Genomic DNA, 17,485 nt, shown 5'->3' with positions numbered 1-17,485 from the left:
TGCGTATAGTTCATATAAATAACATCAACGCAGAAATGAAAGGTCTTCCTAGACACTAAGCCTTTTTACTTGTGTGTGATCAGAATCGCTCAGGCAATGAGAACCTACCTCTGATGAATAATCTATTCCGTTGCTTTTATTTTTCAGGTACAATGAGAATGATCACAACTGTTACACTTTTGCGCTGACATTTATAAACTGTGTGCTGATCACTCAGGGCAGTCGACAGTTGAGTAAGAATGAATTCACCGAGAGATTTGTGCTGCCTAGAACAAAGCGAGCCTCTAAATACATCACACTATACCAAGAAATCTCTGAAAATCACTTTTATATTGTTGACACAGCACAAGACCATACACAGAATGAAAATGTGTAACTTGGATTTGTTAATTGCCTGTTCCTCAGATATGTGCCTGTTGTGTATTTATGTAAGAGTGAGCCGCTTTGTGTTCATTGTATACATTATGGATGAAATTTGGTGTGTGTATAAGTTGATTTCAACCAGAATAACGTGTGCAAGCAACTTTATTTGCTTTTAAAGTTAATTTCTGTGTCTTCATTTTTTTTATTGTTCAGCAATAAGACATTCCTGTGCTCTATAGTCATTAAAAAAAATTAAATTGAGCAACTAAGTTATTTAAATGAATTTGAGATTGAATAATCAGATGCATAATGGGGGCACAGTCCTCAAGCACATATGCCAAGAGTACATCTCGCAGTCTGCTTCTACATTAATATTCCAGAAGAATAAATAAAACAATCAGTCATCGTAATGTGAGGTTAGAGTACAGCTTAACTGTAGCGGAGTATGGCCTGGCTGGACCACACACACATGTATCCCAGAGGTCATAGTACAAATTGAAGACTGGTAGTTAAGAAGGGAGGAGATGATTAGTGAGCAGCATGATAGTTTCATGTCAGGAAAGACCACCACAGATGTGACGTTTGCTGTGAGGATGTTGATGGAGAAGTAAAGGGAAGGAGAAGGAGTTGCATTGCGTCTTTGTGGACCTGGTGAAAGCATATGACAGGGCGTCTCGAGAGCAGCTGTGGTATTGTATGAGGAAGTCGGGAGTGGCAGAGAAGTACGTAAGAGTTGTACAGGATATGTACGAGGGAAGTGTGACCGTGGTGAGGTCTGCGTTAGGAGTGATGGAGGTGGGCTGACATCAGGAATTGGCTCGGAGCCCTTTTTTTATTTGCAGTGGTGATGGGCAGGTTGACAGACAAGATTAGACAGGAGTCCCCATGGACTATGATGTTTGCGGATGACATTGTGATCTGCAGGTTGAGGAGACCCTAGAGAGGTGGAGATATGAGAGGAGAATGAAGGTCAGTAGGACCACCACAACAGAATACATGTATGTGAATGACAGGGAGGTCAATGGAGTGATGAGGATGCAAGGAGTAGAATTAGCGAAGGTGGAGGAGTTTAAATACTTGGAAGCAACAGTAGAGAGTAATGGGAGATTGTGGAAGAGAGATGAAAAAGAGTGCAGGCAGGGTGGAATGGGTGGAGAGGAGTGTCAGGAGTAATTTGTGACAGACGGGTATCAGCAAGAGTGAAAGGGAAAGTCTAGAGGTTTGGGTTGGAGACGGTGGCACTGACCAGAAAGCAGGAGACAGATCTGGAGGTGGCAGAGTTAAAGATGCTAAGATTTGCATTGGGTGTGATGAGGATGGACAGGAGTAGAAATGAGGACATTAGAGGGTCAGCTCAAGTTGGACGGTTGGGAGACAAAGTCAGAGAGGTGAGATTGCGTTGGTTTGGACATGTGCAGAGGAGAGATGCTGGGTATATTGGGAGAAGGATGTTAAGGATAGAACTGCCAGCAAGAGGAAAGCAGAAGAGAAGGTTTATGGATGTGGTGAGAGAGGACATGAAGGGTGTCACAGAGCAAGATGACGAGGACAGAAAGATATGGAAAATGATGATCCGCTGTGGCAACCCCTAACGGGAGCAGCCGAAAGAAGAAGTATTTAAGACTCTCTGGCTTGTAATATCCATTTACCCTTCTGTTTTCTGGGCTGACTTCTCCAATTCTGCATAATCCTGGAGAGATGGGACCTGTTAGGGCTGAAAAAAGACAAGGCACCCTCATCAAGAGGTATGCAGAATGTGAGGGCAATGTCATGCAATCATCTACCAGGCTTTGGATGATCAGAAAAATAGGGTGCATAACAAAACAAACACAAATACATACAGGGAGGGGATGCAAACTGAAGTGCCCAAGCATTGCATGTCTGCAGCTATGCCACCCCATCTGTATGGCTTGAGTTTTCACACAATAGAAATGCTGAGTCAGGGCTGGGGATTCTTCAGCCTATGATGTCTAGTAGTCACGCCATACTCCCTGCCTGTTACCATAGAGGGCTCAAGGCTTTGTGCACTAATGATGCTATCATATTTCACAAATTTCTACACAACAAAGGTGTGATGTCAAATAAAGTGCATCTCAAACAATTGAAAAGAGAAGGAATTCAATATATTTTTGCTGAAGATGTGGTTCTCATTTGTTTAATCTTCCTTTTCATTAGCTAAACTTTCCGTGAAATATACATAGAAGTAGACAAAATGCAGCTGAAATTTGATATTCACTCCACTGGCAGTGCTGCACACTAGCTGCTCGCTGAATATTACTGATGCCGTGTTTACACTCGGATAAGTCCGTTCTACTCAAACCAAGGTACTTTACCAAAAAAACAAAACAGTACATGCACACACAGATCAGATAATTCTCTCTTTCAAATGTTTATTAAAGACAAGAAGTCCACTCAAACGTTCTTCAGCAGCAATGACATAATTTGGGTTTCTGCAGACCGTGCAAAAAGAATGAATCAAACCAACCCAGGCCTCACCCCAGAATGCATCTCTGCAACAAAGCCACACAAAGGAATGTACAGAAGAACCTTCCTTTGGCAATTGCACCTCTTGCATCATTCCAAAGCATGAAACGGTGCAGCTGGAAAATATGACCTTTATTTTTAAAAGCAGAAGGATGAATCCTTGACATTGGCATGAACAGTGAAAAAACAGCAGCTAAAGTTGTAGCTCTTCATGCTCTGTCCTTTCACGTGAAGATACCCAGCGGCTAACAATGACCTCCTAGAAGTAAAAAATGAAACCACTAAGATGAAACACTGTCCAAGATCTTCACATTTATTAAGCAATCAGAGACCCTGAATGCCCACATTCTAAAAACAGAGTGCCTAAGTTATCGAAGATAACTGAATATTTTACATCACTGTGATGTGAACTCTTTAACGCCTTAAAGACCCTGTCAAGTATTAATTAGGACTGTGGGTACACAACATAAATCAGTCTACTGTCATGCATGAGTCTAATGTTTCCTAGAGAAGGATTTGCTCTAGTGACCTTTGGAAACAGATCAGCTCCACTCACCTGAATTTTAATGTGCCTCATGCATTCAGGAGATGACATTGCTTCCTCTGTCAAATCTGCTGGTCTGATCACATAACAAAGCATCAGCTCCTGCAAGAGGGTTAGAAGACTGGTATCACAGAAATACTGTACAACAATCTCGAGAAGTCGCAAGTCAACGTCAAGTAGTCCTGAGCAACTCCTACCTTAGAGACATTTAGTGTGATCCGGCCTAATGCTGCAAGGGACCTCCAGCAGAAAGGTCGGAGGACTGAGCCTTGGGAATTGCTGTCTGCCATCTCCACCACCACAGAATAGCTGCACAGGCAACAATCCGTCAGTCAGTAGCGGTTTCTAATATGGCTAGTGATTTATTTTTTAGACCAGCACCAATTTGACAATTTGTCATCTTTGAAACCTTTTAAGGTTTCAAGAGTAGTGGACTAGCCATAACTTTTAGATATATTTGCATCTGCTTTATATATTCAAAGAAAAACAGCAATTGTTTTTTTCTTCTTTTTTGCAATAAAGTCAATCAGTGAAGTATGTACATTAGGAACTGGGGCTGTGTGCTAAGTACAGAATATGCCCAGCAGTTCTGGAAACTGACCTTGCATGGTAAAATGGTGGCCCCTTCCTGTACAGTACTGTTGAGACAGAGATAAAAAGAATTTGTGAATTGAAATATCCAGAAATATCAAATATGCTTTTTGTTATCAGCTTTTCAACTGAGCTAGCCAAGTCTCTGCCTGTCAGAGAAACCCGTGTAGCATTGGAAGTGTGAAAGCAGAAGGTGCCAGGCAGGACAAATCACGGCCTAAGTACACAGCCAGTTCACTCAGCTTTTACCTCCATCAACAAAGACAAAGGGCTCAGTAATGAAAGATTCTACAATGTACAGTAAGATCAAACAAACAAACATCAAACAGCTATTTTGATCATGGCTGTGAAATCACAGACTGCGCTGCTACTAATGAGCTTGCAAATAGTGTCTCTGCGCAACGTGCCGGAGGTAGGTCAATGGTGACAAGTTTCTCTGCCAAGAGGTAGAAGATACTGCAAGGAAATTACTGCTCAACACGGCTAAATTATTCAGCAGGTTCCCTGGAATGTCTTACACTATTACCTTGCCTTTAACATCCTAGATGACTGCAACCAAACACTGAACTTACTAAGCTGCAACAGTAATTATCGGAAAGTGCTGCTTGCATTTTCAAATATACTTTCAAATTTACTTGCATGTTGTAAAAATATGGAAAAAGTGCAGGAATATTAAGAACAGTCCATTTAAATGTGCTTAATAAAATATAAAAAATAATTCAAGAGCAAGTTTTTAAAATTCTAAAAAAATTACAAATAAAGTGATTTGACTTAGATTGTCAGTGCTGGGCTGACATCTGAAGGATACAAATAAAGGTAAAAGAACTGAAATGGAGCCTTATCATCTAAAACGTATATTAGTGTTATCTGTGATTATCTGCCATACTCAGCATCATATTGATAGTTAAAACTAATATAAAAATATGTACTGTATTTCTTTTTCAATCAACTGTCATCAGCCTTCAACCGAGATAGAATTAAAATAATGACTTTACACGTGCTAAGCGTCCATGGGCAATCATTTCATTAAGATCGTTCAAATGTGTGGAATAAATCCTTGTATTGGCTAAGATTTAGAAATTTAGGGTAATATTACAGAATGCCTTCATGCATAAAGTCCACATATGTCAGGATCAACATCCACTTACAGAAGTCGGTTCCATACTTCATCCCGGGCTTTGGCACCCAACCTTTGCTGCGAAAGTGGTGGTATACCATATATTTAGGTCTGAAGTTTGGGTCTGCATCACTAAAAACTTCCCAAAGTTTAAGGATTGTCAGTGGTTCCTGGAGAGGAAAAAAAATATTGTGGAGATTTGGTTTATTGAAAATATGGTAAAATGATAAATACAAAAATAACCTCTTAAGGACATCTCTACATATTTAGACGTGGAAGGCCATATTCAGGCATAAAAACACTGCTGTCTCACAGTTCCAGGTGACCGTTCTCAAATTCTGGTCTGCTCACAGCCTGTGTGGGTTTTTACCTTGGAAACTACGATTTTTCCTTTCAATTCCCACAGTTATGTATGTTAGGTTAATGGTCTGTTATAAGCTGGGTCATCAGTGCAGACTATGGGCGAGTGCTTGGGTGTTCCCTGTGATAAGTGGACTTCCATTCCTGGGTTGATTCCTGCCTTGCACATCCCAGTGCTGCCAAAACTAGTTTGGAAAATGAACTGACAGGCTTGTATTGTAATGGGGATTCGCATAAGCAGGTTCAATGCAGGTGGTTTTGCATTTTCTTGTAGAGTGTTTTGTACTTTTAGGTAATATTTCAACTATGCTTGTAAACATATTCACTATTCTAATTTCATTAATTGGCGGTGCACTATATTAAAATGACTGGGATATCTGTATTCTGTCCTGCTCCTCCTGAAGTTTTTAATGTTTGCACTTAAAGATGCTTATTTCCAAAATACTACCAGTGGCTCATAACCCCTTTCCAAGTAGCTCGCCAAAGGGTTAATGAATCCTACATAAATTTGAAAACTTGATTAGTCAAATTTGGGGTGGGCGATCTTTCCAAAAAATCATATCACGATCCACAATCTGAATTGCAAACTATCTTTTCAATGTGGCATACACTTAAGAGAATATCCGGGTTAAAACTCATCAAGACCTAAGTAACAACTTTATTTTAAATATCAAACAAAGTTTAATTCAATTGTTCTCTTGTTCGCTAGCTAAGCGGAGTTAAGGAACACACCCCAAAGCTGGTGAGGGAGTGAGGAAGGCCCCTCCCTTCGGCCCGTTGCGTGAATCTCGCATTCGCACAGATAAATCGGTACCGTAAGCAAACTCTGATACATAGCGAAATGAAAGAAGCCGCAAAATCAACTGGAATGTTCAAGCAAATTATAGAAAAAAACCCGATCCAAATCCGTTAAGTAGTTCTCTAGTGAAAAGCAGACAGATATAAAGAGAGACATTGTATTTTATATATATATATATACAGTGCATCCGGAAAGTATTCACAGCGCATCACTTTTTCCACATTTTGTTATGTTACAGTCAAAATGGATTAAATTCATTGTTTCCCTCAGAATTCTACACACAACACCCCATAATGACAACATGAAAAAAGTTTACTTGAGGTTTTTGCTAATTTATTAAAAATAAAAAAACTGAGAAATCACATGTACATAAGTATTCACAGCCTTTGCTCAATACTTTGTCGATGCACCTTTGGCAGCAATTACAGCCTCAAGTCTTTTTGAATATGATGCCACAAGCTTGGCACACCTACCCTTGGCCAGTTTTGCCCATTCCTCTTTGCAGCACCTCTCAAGCTCCATCAGGTTGGATGGGAAGCGTTGGTGCACAGCCATTTTAAGATCTCTCCAGAGATGTTCAATCAGATTCAAGTCTGGGCTCTGGCTGGGCCACTCAAGGACATTCACAGAGTTGTCCTGAAGCCACTCCTTTGATATCTTGGCTGTGTGCTTAGGGTCGTTGTCCTGCTGAAAGATGAACCGTCGCCCCAGTCTGAGGTCAAGAGCGCTCTGGAGCAGGTTTTTATCCAGGATGTCTCTGTACATTGCTGCAGTCATCTTTCCCTTTATCCTGACTAGTCTCCCAGTCCCTGCCACTGAAAAACATCCCCACAGCATGATGCTGCCACCACCATGCTTCACTGTAGGGATGGTATTGGCCTAGTGATGAGCAGCGCCTGGTTTCCTCCAAACGTGACGCCTGGCATTCACACCAAAGAGTTCAGTCTTTGTCTCATCAGACCAGAGAATTTTCTTTCTCATGGTCTGAGAGTGTTTCAGGTGCCTTTTGGCAAACTCCAGGAGGGCTGCCATGTGCCTTTTACTAAGGAGTGGCTTCCGTCTGGCCACTCTACCATACAGGCCTGATTGGTGGATTGCTGCAGATATTGTTGTCCTTCTGGAAGGTTCTCATCTCTCCACAGAGGACCTCTGGAGTTCTGACAGAGTGACCATTGGGTTCTTGGTCACCTCCCTGACTAAGGCCCTTCTCCCCCAATCGCTCAGTTTAGATGGCCGGCCAGTTCTAGGAAGAGTCCTGGTGGTTTCGAACTTCTTCCACTTATGGATGATGGAGGCCACTGTGCTCATTGGGACCTTCCAAGCAGCAGAAATTTTTCTGTAACCTTCCCCAGATTTGTGCCTGGAGACAATCCTGTCTCGGAGGTCTAGACAATTCCTTTGACTTCATGCTTGGTTTGTGCTCTGACATGAACTGTCAACAGTGGGACCTTATATAGACAGGTGTGTGCCTTTCCAAATCATGTCTAATCAACTGAATTTACCACAGGTGGACTCCAATTAAGCTGCAGAAACATCTCAAGGATGATCAGGGGAAACAGAATGCACCTGAGCTCAATTTTGAGCTTCACGGCAAAGGCTCTGAATACTTATGTACATGTGCTTTCTCAATTTTGTTATTAATATATTTGCAAAAATCTCAAGTAAACTTTTTTCACGTCATTATGGGGCGTTGTGTGTAGAATTCTGAGGAAAAAAAATGAATTTAATCCATTTTGGAATAAGGCTGTAACATAACAAAATGTGGAAAAAGTGATGCGCTGTGAATACTTTCAGGATGCACTGTATATTAGTAAACCTTCAAAATAATGTGCAGTTAAATTCTCAACAGCATTGTCAGCATTGGAGAGCTTAGTAGAGCCAGATAACTATAAGAATCTTCACCATCTCTGAAAATGTCTGCTTTGTTTGGGTCTCCATACCTCTGTGTGTCTGACATGAACGTCATGAAATCAAAGCTCAGAACAAGACTGACAGACGAACATTTAAATGACTCCATAACAGTGAACCTTAGTGGCTCCACTCCACCATACACCTGCCTCTCTTGTTGACTCCACGAGTGCCAGTCATATGACTAACTAAAAAACACATCACACATGCAACTGGACATGTGAATAAAGTGAAACAGTGACATGGAACAAAGTGACAAATGAATAAGTCATATTTGTGTATTTCGAATTGCACTGTTTTGTTTTCACAGCATTCATGTTTTAATTCAATATCGTAAGATACACTAGAAAATGCATACAGACATACAAAATGCACTTGCAGGTGAACAAAATATTTTTTGTGATGTAATGCAAAATGTGAGTTCTGGACACCAACATTTTGTAAATGTTCAGGCAAAACAAGCTTTTTCAGTTTGTTTGGGTTTGTTTGGGGCAGAGTGGTGGCTCTGAGGCTAAGGATCTGCGCTGGTATCCCGAAGGTTGCCGGTTCAAATCCCCGTCACTGCCAATAAGGCCACTGCTCTGCTGGGCCCTTGAGCAAGGCCCTTAACCTGTAATTGCTCCAGGGGTGCTGTACAATGGCTGACCCTGCGCTCTGACCCCAAGGGGTATGCGAAAACTACCAAATTCCTAATACAAGAAATTGTATAAGGCGAAATAAAGAACAAAAAAAAAAAATAAGCTATGAGAATAAACGTTAGAAAACATGAGTAGCTCTTGGCCATTTTCATTTTGTAAAAGTAGCTTGCAGGGGAAAAAAGGTTGGAGACCCCTGCTTTAGACAAAGTCAGATGACTCAAAGTAAGATTTTAATGTTGTATTATTTAGGAAATGTTTTGATTAATGCAATAAGTTAATTGTTTTAACAGAAAATTTACGAAGTTATATTGGTGACAGTACATAATAAGGGTAACAAATTCAGCTTACTGGTTAGTAAGCTAGTAGTAACACCCACAAAGCACACATTTTCGGTTTTGTTTCCATGGTTGGTTCTTCCACATCAGCAATGCAAATACAGTGCAGGCATTATGTCAGAATGAATATACCTTGAATTCTTTGTGTGCAAGAAAACAGTACACTTTTAATAATTTTTTGTTTATAAAAGTAACCAGTTATTTTGCACGTCTTATCTGCAATGGACTGGCAGCCTGGCTTCTACTTTGTGACCAGCCCCCCCAGTGACCTTGGACTGGACTATATGGCTTTGAGAATGCTAGGCTTTATTTTGTTGGTGTCATTTTCTTTAGATTATTAAATAACTCACAAAAATAAGTTTGACAGATGAGAGGAGACCATCAAGCTCATTTATTTAGCAAATAGCCAAGTTGTTTGAATAGATCATCCAGATACTTTTTAAAGGTTGTCAAGATTTCTGCTTCAATTGCATTCCTCGTTAGTTTGTTCCAGATTCCCACAACTCTTTGAATGGAAAAAGTGCCCCGGCTTTAGCCTTAAATACACTTCCTCTTAATTTCCATTGCTGCCCTCATATACATGAGTTGCTATTTGGTTGAAAAGAATCCTGCTGCATCCACTTTATCAATGCCTTTGACAAGACCTGAATTAGCTCCTCACATAGCCCCCTCTGTTTGGGATTAAAGACGTTCAACTCCCTGAGCGTGTCAGAGCAGGCGATGCCCTTTAGACCTGGGAAGTATTTGGTTACTCTCCTCCAAGTCAGAATTATATGGCTGGCTTTTTAATTTTTATTGTACGTGATCTTTTTACTCATACATTTTTAATGGCGTTGTTATTTATCCATTTTGGGCATTTCTTTACTATTTTTGTTTTATTTGTTTTTTGAATAAAATTATTTTATTTTGAGCCTGAATTAGGATGTCTCTGAAGTGACACCATCTATCATGAAACAAACTAAATGAGAAAACAGTTCTTTCCCATTGGCACTATTTCAGTTTCCTGTTTTGTATTTCCAAGAGGGGTTCATCAAACACTGTTTGAAAAGTTAAAATCTGTCACGATCGCTACATCTTCTTTATTGCATACTAGGGGGCTTTGCCCCCTGCTCGCTTCACTCGCCAACCCGTTTTTTTTTTTCCGGATACACACTTTTAAGATTTTTTTTTCTTTGAATTGTTGCTATTTCATTAGTTTCACTTTTTTTTCTGAACTTCTTTAAAAACAATATTTGGAATCTTTCGAGTCCCAACGTGCTGAATCTTTTTAATGAGGTCCATGAGATGTGTTTAATGACTCTGTACCATAATTCAGGATAGCTTTCTGTTTGAAATTTCAGCACAGAGAAATCAATCTACATCAGCAGCAGTTAATAATTTTTTTTTGCAAAGTAGCCAATAAATGCATGTGAGGTAAAACACGTTTTTGAAATTCTCTGACTTAAACTTCAAAGCCTTACAATATTTATATACTTCTGACATATTACCTATGTCCATATATTCGATCTCTATTCGCCTTTTCGTTATTTCTGCGAGTAGTAATTTCTCTTTCTTTGCGCTAATGCGATGTTTACTTTTTTTTTGACAGTCGTTTTTTTTCTGCTTTCATATTCTGTATCTTGCGCTGCATGTGCATAGCGCCAACGTTTTTTTTTTTTTTTTTTTGAGTCTTTTGAATTCCAGTTTTCATTATCTCTAACCTGCTCTGCATGTGTTTGGCCTCCTTGTGTTTTAACCTCTATGACGTTTTACTTTGTTTTCTACTCGGTCTTTTATTTCTGACCTCGCTTTATCCTGCTTTTTTTTCCAATGACACCTGGTCCGTGCTGATTATTTTCCCCTTTCCGAGTAATAATTTCCGTTTGTTTGTGCTCCTGCGATCTTTACTTTCTTTTTTTATACTTTCTAATTTTCCTACTTTCACATTCTTTAACTTTCTCCACATGTGTATCACTCCAACTGTTTTTTTTTTTGAGCCTTTCGATTTCCACTGCTTTCATAATCTCTAACCTGCTCTGCATGTGCATAGCGCCAACGTCCCAATTGGACATGCTTTTTTTTCAATTCCACTTGTTCCAGGCTGATAATTACTTTCCTTATTTTCTGAATTTGCACCTAGATCATTCTTTTTCTTTTTTGTCTCTCCAACGCTCTTGAGTCTCTTTTCTCCACGCTGCTTTCTTCTTCACTTTGTCGTCTACATTTCATTTATAACATATTGTCCTTATAAGCTTTATATGCGTTGAGAGCCCTAGATCTGTGTGTGCTCAAAGCCAAAACACGAGTGAGTGTGTTGCTGGCCACCCTTGCTCTTATTTATTTGTAAGTAGGGTGTGTCTTGCAAGAATCTCATGTTCTACGTCATCGCGAGACAGTCCTGGGTCAACCTCTAGGCACAAAGTCTCATGTTTAAGGCCCCCGCATGACACTCCTTGGCCAATCTCTCTAGTCTCGCAGGTCTTTTAAGTGTCTTCCGTGATCTTAACGTGAGGATCACGTATCGTAGCCATACTGTTTCTCTACAGGATTTTTTTTTATAATAGAGAGATATGTATTATGCAATTAAATAAAATGCTATTGCTTAATAACATCAAAATCACTCTTATAGTCTTTTGAATGGAGTCTCCTTCAATCTTTTACTTCAGCAGTTGTTTTTTATTGAAGAGAGTTAGGGGAGTTTGCATTACTTTTTTGGGTTCAGTTGTTGTTGTTTTGGTTGTTTGTCTGCTTTTTTGTAGTAGGTAGTTATTTTCAGCTTCCTAAATTCTTTGCTAGCGCTCCAATTCTAACTACTCCAACAGGTTGGCAAGCAGCTGTACCTAGATGCTAGCGCTGAAATAAAGAACCTTTGATGTTCCCCCACATTTAATTGTAACTAAACTTATTTATACAGTGACATTTAAACAAATGCAAGCTAAAATACCACTAACCACTAAAACAAAAATTTGCTTTGATTATTAAAGTGAAATTTCCTAAATTCTGCCTGTAACAGCAATCAAGACGAAGTATATACATCTGTTTATTACATCATTTGATGTGTGCTTATATTTCTGTGTTTAAATACTCCCTGCCAGTTTTCTTTATAGAATAAACACTAAATCAATATTTAGGAATGTGGCAACTTGTACAACCAAATAAAACTGACTATTATGTTTACATCTTAAGGATTTTCATCTCTAATTGTTTTGTCCATTTACTCACTGTTAAGAATATTATCCAAGTTGAAAAGACCTTGCTTGCTACACTAATTGAATGATTTTATATTATTTTAATTAACAAGTTTTAGTACTTCATGAAGTTCATGAATTTTCTAATTATATGCTAAAATAATGTTAATGACGGGCGGCACGATGGCGCAGTGGGTAGCGCTGCTGCCTCGCAGTTGGGAGATCTGGGGACCTGGGTTCGCTTCCCGGGTCCTCCCTGCGTGGAGTTTGCATGTTCTCCCCGTGTCTGCGTGGGTTTCCTCCGGGGGCTCCGGTTTCCTCCCACAGTCCAAAGACATGCAGGTTAGGTGGATTGGCGATTCTAAATTGGCCCTAGTGTGTGCTTGGTGTGTGGGTGTGTTTGTGTGTGTCCTGCGGTGGGTTAGCACCCTGCCCAGGATTGTTTCCTGCCTTGTGCCCTGTGTTGGCTGGGATTGGCTCTAGCTGACCCCCGTGACCCTGTGTTCGGATTCAGCGGGTTGGAAAATGGATGGATGGATAATGTTAATGATCCCCTCAGCCACACAGCAATTATTCCAAATAGAAAGAAACTCCAGTTAATGCCAGTCAGTAAGTGAAGATTATTAATGCTGATGTGGATGACAGGGTGCTGAGTGTGAACTGGAGGAAAAGAAGAGGATACTCAAAATAAATAATAAGCAGGTGACTAATATCAGCTGCACTACTTCATAAAGCTATCAGAGGTTAGTCACTTAAAAGATAAAATGTCTAAAAGACATTCTTCGATATTTTTGTACAAGGTTTTTCAATGTATTTTTAATCCACTATCAAAGCCCCAGAGTTTATAGAGACACTATAAGTTATAGATGAGGCTTTTGAAAGATCTTAATCATATAGAGCTTTGAGAGATAATGTTACCATGAAATGTCTTTTATGACATCGTCAAAGATCATGGATGTGGATTCCAGCAATTTACAATTCAGTTAAGCCATTGCTTTATATATATATATATATATATATATATATATATATATATATATATATGCATAGATGCTTTTAACAAGATCAATTTTATGACTTGTTTTGATAAGATTTAGAAGAAAAAAAAAAACTGATACACAATATATTGAAAGAAAATCAGAAATCATCACAACCTTGAAGGTTTTCCATGATATTTGTGTTTAGTTTGCTGACAGAACAAGCATTTCCAGGGAGTCTGCTAGGATCCTTGAAGTCAAGGGTACCTTGAACTTTTAACGTGTACAGGCCTGATTAGGATGAAAATCCTAGTATTTATCAAGTATCCTGTCCAAGTAACTGATGCACAGTCTCTGCTGTTCTAAGCCAATTAAATCCTGTCTAAAATATCAAGTTATCTAATGAAAATATGAACATTTTGTTGTTATCACCCAACCCTAACAGTATAACTCACATTACTAGTTACTGCACAAAATGCACTAAATTACCTTATTGAAGTATACAGACAGACATCCCAATGCATAGACCAAGAAAAATGCCTGAAAAACAAAGAATTCGACAACATAAAAATATCAGCATCTTACTCTACATTGTATCTTAAAAGAAATAAATTGGTGAGACACACAAAAGCTTTCTTAAAACAACTTTCTGATGCAGTTACTACAATTACTTATTTTAAGATTGAAACAAGATTGGTAAGCAGCAGCAGTGGAAGTGAATCGACAGAACCAATGGTCAAATGAGTTTAGACTCACCTCTTCCAAACTTAGCTGAAGGTATTCAATAACCCGATAAGGGTTAATCTTACATACCAGTCTTGGTGAATTCTTCTAATGAAACAAACAAAAAGTTATTATGCTCAAATTTAAGATCAAATTCTTCATTATCACCTATCAAAGACAAAAAATACAACACAAAAGTACAATACAATTTTAACATTTTTTTCAAAATGATCTACACTTACATTGGAGATATAATAATGTAGAGTAATAGAGTAATAATACTCAGTTACAGTATTTTAAACTGGTAGCCTAACTCCACTATGACTGGTATGCATACATGTTCACAGAAACACTCCTAACAATTCTACATAAACATTTTGTGCATTTGAAAGGATGCTATGAATAACTTTTACTAATTATGTGGCTTAAATCCTAGAAAGACTCCTTAGAAGAGATTAACAACATTAAATATTTCAAAAAAGGAAGATCTTATTAATAAAATGATGTTCAATTGAGAATAGCATGAGAAATTTGTATCAGGTCTTGGTACTAAAAAACAAAATTTAAATGCTAATAAAAAATATAGACTTGATTCATATCATAAATACCGAAGAGTTTGAATGCCCTGTTAAGCACAGTTGGATCCATCATTAGAAAGTGGAAGATTCATCACAGCACCCAGACTCTTACTACAATATACTGTCACTCAAAACTAAACATCAGAGAAAGATGTCGACTGGCGAGAGAGGCAACTACAAATCCAACTGTCTGCAATGCTCTTTGGCTGAAAATGGAGTGAAGGTGCATTGGTCCAGAATTTCAAGAGCTCTCCATAAAACAGGTCTCTACGGGAAGGTAGCAAGAAAAAAAGCCATTCCTTAAGAAGGTCAACATAAAAAACGCATGGCACTTGCTACAAAAAATAAGACCTAGTTAAGATGTGGAAGAAGGTTTTATGGTCAGATGACAACAAAATATAACTTTCTGGGCAGACTTCAAAGAGGTATGTGTGGCATAAAACTAACACAGCCAATGTCTTTAGAAACATCACACCTTGGGTGAAATATGGTGATGGCAGCATCATACTATGGGGATGCTCTTCATGCACTGAGTCTGGGAACCTTGTCAGAGTTGACGGGATAATGGATGGACACAATATTGCAGGACAGAACCTGTTCATCTGCTGTGAACCTACTGCTCTGGAGAAGATTCATCTTTCAACATAACAGTCACCCTAAGCATAAGGATAAAGCAACACTGGAATGGCTCAAAAACAAAATGGTGAATGTTTTGGGACCCTGCTAAGAATCTGTGCCACTATTTGAAAACTGCTGTCCACCAACCTGGAGGATCTCTATAACTTCTGCCAAGAAGAGTGAGGAAGCATCACTGTGAACAATGCGCAAAACTGGTACATACTTACTCCAAAAGAATTAAGCCTGTTATTGCAGCAAAAGGGTTCTTGACAAAGTATCAATGTGTAGGGCTTGAATACTTATGCAAAAACTAACTTTTGCGTTTCAGTTAAATACTGTATGTACAGATAATAGTTTAATTTGACTTTGGAAATAAATTGTTACAGCATATGAATTCACATTAGAAATACTGAATGGATAAATATTTGTACAAATCTTTTGTCATGAAGGAAAGTATGATGACTTTCAAGGGAACTTGAACAGAATTGATATCTTACTTGAAATCATTGAACTAGACTGCAGTAATAGTAGCCAGAGAAGTGCTAACCCAACATCCTGCTGTTTCCCCAAATGACATTTTGTGCACAAGCAAGGTTTGCCGCTAGCTTCTATAAAGATGGCTAAATGTCTCTTTTGCCAGTGTTCATATACTGTTTTTGTTTATTTTTTTTCTGGTCAGCTAAGATTTGTTAACAGTGTCGATTTCTGCCTTGTGCTGAATGCTGTAAGGGTAGGCTTCTGCCTTGACACTGAAGTGGATGGATTACATTATCTGTAAAACAATATAAAATGTTAATGGCCAGTAGCCATCTGTGCAGGTCAAGTACGCGATGACGCAAATTTACCTTTGTGATGTGATACAAACTGAAGGTTGTTATTGGTTTTCTTCCAAAAGTATACATTTTTTTTCAATTATCTAAAAAGATCACTCTCACCTGCTATTATAACTGATGCTAATTGCCAGTAGTTTTAAATAACCATTGAATAATGTTTAATTATCTATATACATTACTGGTCACATATTTTGAATGCTGTGACACCCAACAGAGGGCGCTGCAGCACTATCACAATTGTCCCTTATCCCCCTAATGAAGAATCGTGTAAATATGGTTCTTAATTAAATACCTAAGGAAGCAATGTTTATTTCTTCTTACTAGCATAACTTTTTTTTTTAAACTTTTCTAAATATACATTGCCATTTGAAGGGTTTGGCATCACTGCCCAATTTTAGTTATCTTGTGGTAACTACTTAATTGAGCTGGGGAGGTGTCAAAATTTCTCCTAAATTACCAAATTACTTTAAAGGATAAAAAAAATATATATTTATCTTCTAGTTTCTGATATTTTCGTCAAAAATGAACTTTCCCTAAGGAAGTTAAGAAGCTTTACTCTGCTACACTTTTAGCAATTAAATCTGGCTGTGATGTAAGCAAACAAAATATCTGCACTTACATTTTGTGAGAGGTCTACCTGCTTGCCAACATCTTCACCTTGCTTCACTAGCACATATTCATATTTATTTGAGAAGGCTGGCCTCACACTTGGTTCAGATATGGTGGTCAACTCAGTAAGTACTTGTTCCTGCAGATGGCAGCCACAGTGCACCAAAAAATCATCATGCCTTTCACATTTTACTTTAGATAAAGCATCTTGGTCTATTGGCTCGGGCTCTTGAGCATACATTTCAGCTAGAGGGTCATATTTAGGATCTCCTTGACGTCGTGGCTTCTTTCGATGTGGACTGCTTGGCTGTTGCTCTAATTCTGAAGGTGAATGTTTGCAATTTTTTGAGACCGTGCCATCCATATTATGTTCATCCATTGCTGTTAAGGAGTTTAGTTCCTCAGACTGATCATTAAGGGTTAAAACCCCTTCAGCACTTGTCAGAGGGCCAATCTCTGTATACCTTTCAAGAATTTTTTCTACAGCTTCTTCATCTATTCCCTGCGAGTACAGGATTTGTCTCACCCAACTCAAGTGCAGCTGGTACCTGAATGGGCACAAAGAACAGTCAATGCACAATAACAATAATAAAGACAGAAAGAATGGAAAAACATTTTACTACAAACATAAAAAGCAAACTTTGTTTTGACAAAGAAAATGAAGAAAGCCTGAATTAGTGTAAGCCATCCTAATTTGGGGTGTTCACAAGAAATGTAATGGTTTACTTTATAAGGTAAAAGTACATAATAAACAAGAATAGATGCATTAAATACTTTAAAATATTAAAATGTGTTCTTTAATTTAAATGTTTAAAGTCTAAACATTCTCGATTGTAATAGA

The 17,485-nt window shown here is 38.6% G+C and overlaps 4 protein-coding genes across 28 annotated transcripts in view; 2 read left to right on the top strand and 2 right to left on the bottom strand.

The window, feature by feature from the left end:
- The window catches only part of mkrn2os.2 (MKRN2 opposite strand, tandem duplicate 2), a 211,981-nt gene that overhangs the window by 4,398 nt on the left and 190,098 nt on the right, over positions 1–17,485 (top strand). Inside the window, exon 4 of one of the 3 annotated variants that reach the window (XM_051921535.1) lies at positions 148–943. The exons of the other annotated variants lie outside the window; for them this stretch is intronic. Within the exon in view, the coding sequence (XP_051777495.1) occupies positions 148–376 (229 nt within the window). The 3' untranslated portion in view covers positions 377–943. Of the gene's footprint in view, positions 1–147; positions 944–17,485 lie in introns of those variants that run through there. 3 annotated transcript variants of the gene reach the window in all.
- The window catches only part of LOC127525814 (E3 ubiquitin-protein ligase makorin-2-like), a 218,235-nt gene that overhangs the window by 46,329 nt on the left and 154,421 nt on the right, over positions 1–17,485 (bottom strand). The gene's annotated exons all lie outside the window — the stretch shown is intronic.
- raf1b (Raf-1 proto-oncogene, serine/threonine kinase b) overlaps positions 1–17,485 on the top strand; it is a 303,901-nt gene that overhangs the window by 144,578 nt on the left and 141,838 nt on the right. The window lies entirely within an intron of this gene.
- tsen2 (TSEN2 tRNA splicing endonuclease subunit) overlaps positions 2,965–17,485 on the bottom strand; it is a 226,119-nt gene continuing 211,598 nt past the window's right edge. For 3 of the 5 annotated variants that reach the window (XM_028824421.2, XM_051921483.1, XM_051921484.1), the window contains exons 5-12: positions 16,655–17,192; positions 14,040–14,114; positions 13,773–13,823; positions 5,131–5,269; positions 3,993–4,029; positions 3,589–3,700; positions 3,404–3,493; positions 2,965–3,106 (exon numbers count right to left, since the gene is read on the bottom strand). In XM_028824421.2, the coding sequence (XP_028680254.2) occupies positions 3,041–3,106; positions 3,404–3,493; positions 3,589–3,700; positions 3,993–4,029; positions 5,131–5,269; positions 13,773–13,823; positions 14,040–14,114; positions 16,655–17,192 (1,108 nt within the window). In that variant the 3' untranslated portion in view covers positions 2,965–3,040. The remainder of the gene's footprint in view (positions 3,107–3,403; positions 3,494–3,588; positions 3,701–3,992; positions 4,030–5,130; positions 5,270–13,772; positions 13,824–14,039; positions 14,115–16,654; positions 17,193–17,485) is intronic. The other 2 variants (XM_028824422.2, XR_003718902.2) reach the window with 2 other exon arrangements.

Source organism: Erpetoichthys calabaricus, chromosome 18 (assembly GCF_900747795.2).
Source record: "Erpetoichthys calabaricus chromosome 18, fErpCal1.3, whole genome shotgun sequence".
NCBI classification, from domain to species: Eukaryota; Metazoa; Chordata; class Cladistia; order Polypteriformes; family Polypteridae; genus Erpetoichthys; species Erpetoichthys calabaricus.
This window is presented reverse-complemented; position numbering and strand designations above follow the sequence as displayed.